This window comes from Penaeus vannamei, chromosome 5, assembly GCF_042767895.1.
Source record: "Penaeus vannamei isolate JL-2024 chromosome 5, ASM4276789v1, whole genome shotgun sequence".
In the NCBI taxonomy this organism is placed as follows: domain Eukaryota; kingdom Metazoa; phylum Arthropoda; class Malacostraca; order Decapoda; family Penaeidae; genus Penaeus; species Penaeus vannamei.
This window is the reverse complement of record NC_091553.1, coordinates 10,919,196-10,920,482: the sequence shown is the minus strand read 5'-3', so window position 1 is coordinate 10,920,482 and position 1,287 is coordinate 10,919,196. Positions and strand designations below refer to the sequence as shown.

At 33.1% G+C, this 1,287-nt stretch overlaps 1 protein-coding gene across 3 annotated transcripts in view; it reads right to left on the bottom strand.

Moving 5' to 3' along the window:
- Positions 1-425: 425 nt before the first annotated feature.
- The window catches only part of LOC113830552 (serine-aspartate repeat-containing protein F), a 7,435-nt gene continuing 6,573 nt past the window's right edge, over positions 426-1,287 (bottom strand). For all 3 annotated transcript variants that reach the window (XM_027383754.2, XM_070121856.1, XM_070121855.1), the window contains exon 4: positions 426-1,287. This exon is cut by the window's right edge and continues 1,637 nt beyond it. In XM_027383754.2, the coding sequence (XP_027239555.2) occupies positions 1,116-1,287 (172 nt within the window). In that variant the 3' untranslated portion in view covers positions 426-1,115.

Below are 1,287 nucleotides of genomic sequence, written 5' to 3'. Positions count from 1 at the left end.
CACACACACACACACACATATATATATATATATATATATATATATATATATATATATATATATATATATATATATATATATGTGTGTGTGTGTGTGTGTGTGTGTGTGTGTGTGTGTGTGTGTATGCATATATACAATGTGTGCGTGTGTGTATGTGTATATGTATATGTATATATATATATATATATATATATATATATATATATATATATATATATATATATATACGTGTGTATATGCGTGTAAACCCACTGATATATAGATATATACACAAAATCCTTTTTCACATTAATATCTCACTACAGGTTCTCACTCACACTTCCCTCATTTGTGGTCTTATTTACCTCTTCATAATTCATCTCCTCTGGTAAAAGCAAACCACCTTCCAAAGCTATAAATGTAAAGGCTTCTAGCATAAAAAATCCTTTATTTTCTTCTTGTTTAATTGTAAACTGTCACATTACAAAAACTTTACAAAAACAAACAGCAGTTTTGGTGACGTCTCCATACTCAAAAGAATTCCTAAATAAACAGTATTAAAAATAAATTTCAATGATTATTATTTCAGATCAAGGTTTCACCGAGTTGCCATTAAGTAACAATAAGATTCATATGTAAAGCAGATGATGGAATCAAATGCATTTCTTTCAGAAAATATCTAGGGGAGGAGAGGGAGAAAGAAAGGGAGAGATAATAAAAGAGAATAAAGCAAGAGATAGGAAGCAAACGAGAGAGAGAGAGAGAGAGAGAGAGAGAGAGAGAGAGAGAGAGAGAGAGAGAGAGAGAGAGAGAGAGAGAGAGAGAGAGAGAGAGAGACCGTGTGAAGTGCTGCATAAAATCACCACTCAATTAACAATAGTTTTAGCACCATAAATATCACATACATACGGTTATTATGCGAGAGATACATGTACGTGCAAAGAAGGAACGAGTGTACAGCCAAGACCTCTGAGGCACAATAAATGCTTGCAGGTTCCACGGCACTTTGAGTAATTACAAGTTCATGTATATATATATATATATATCTTTGGTTTGGATGTATTTATATACGCAATATCTAACACTGCTTATATTAACATACGTATCTTTTTACGGAAGCCTATGGGAGTTTTCGATCATAACTGCAAGGACCTTTTTAGAACTGCCAAAATGAGTTCGGCAAATCTGATCTTTATAGCTCTAGAATTAAACACCGTAGAATGATTGAGGTAGAAACCGAGATTTCCACTCTCGGTGTCAATATAAAGGTTGATGTTGAACGTCATGAGGAATTGGTGAACGAACGTC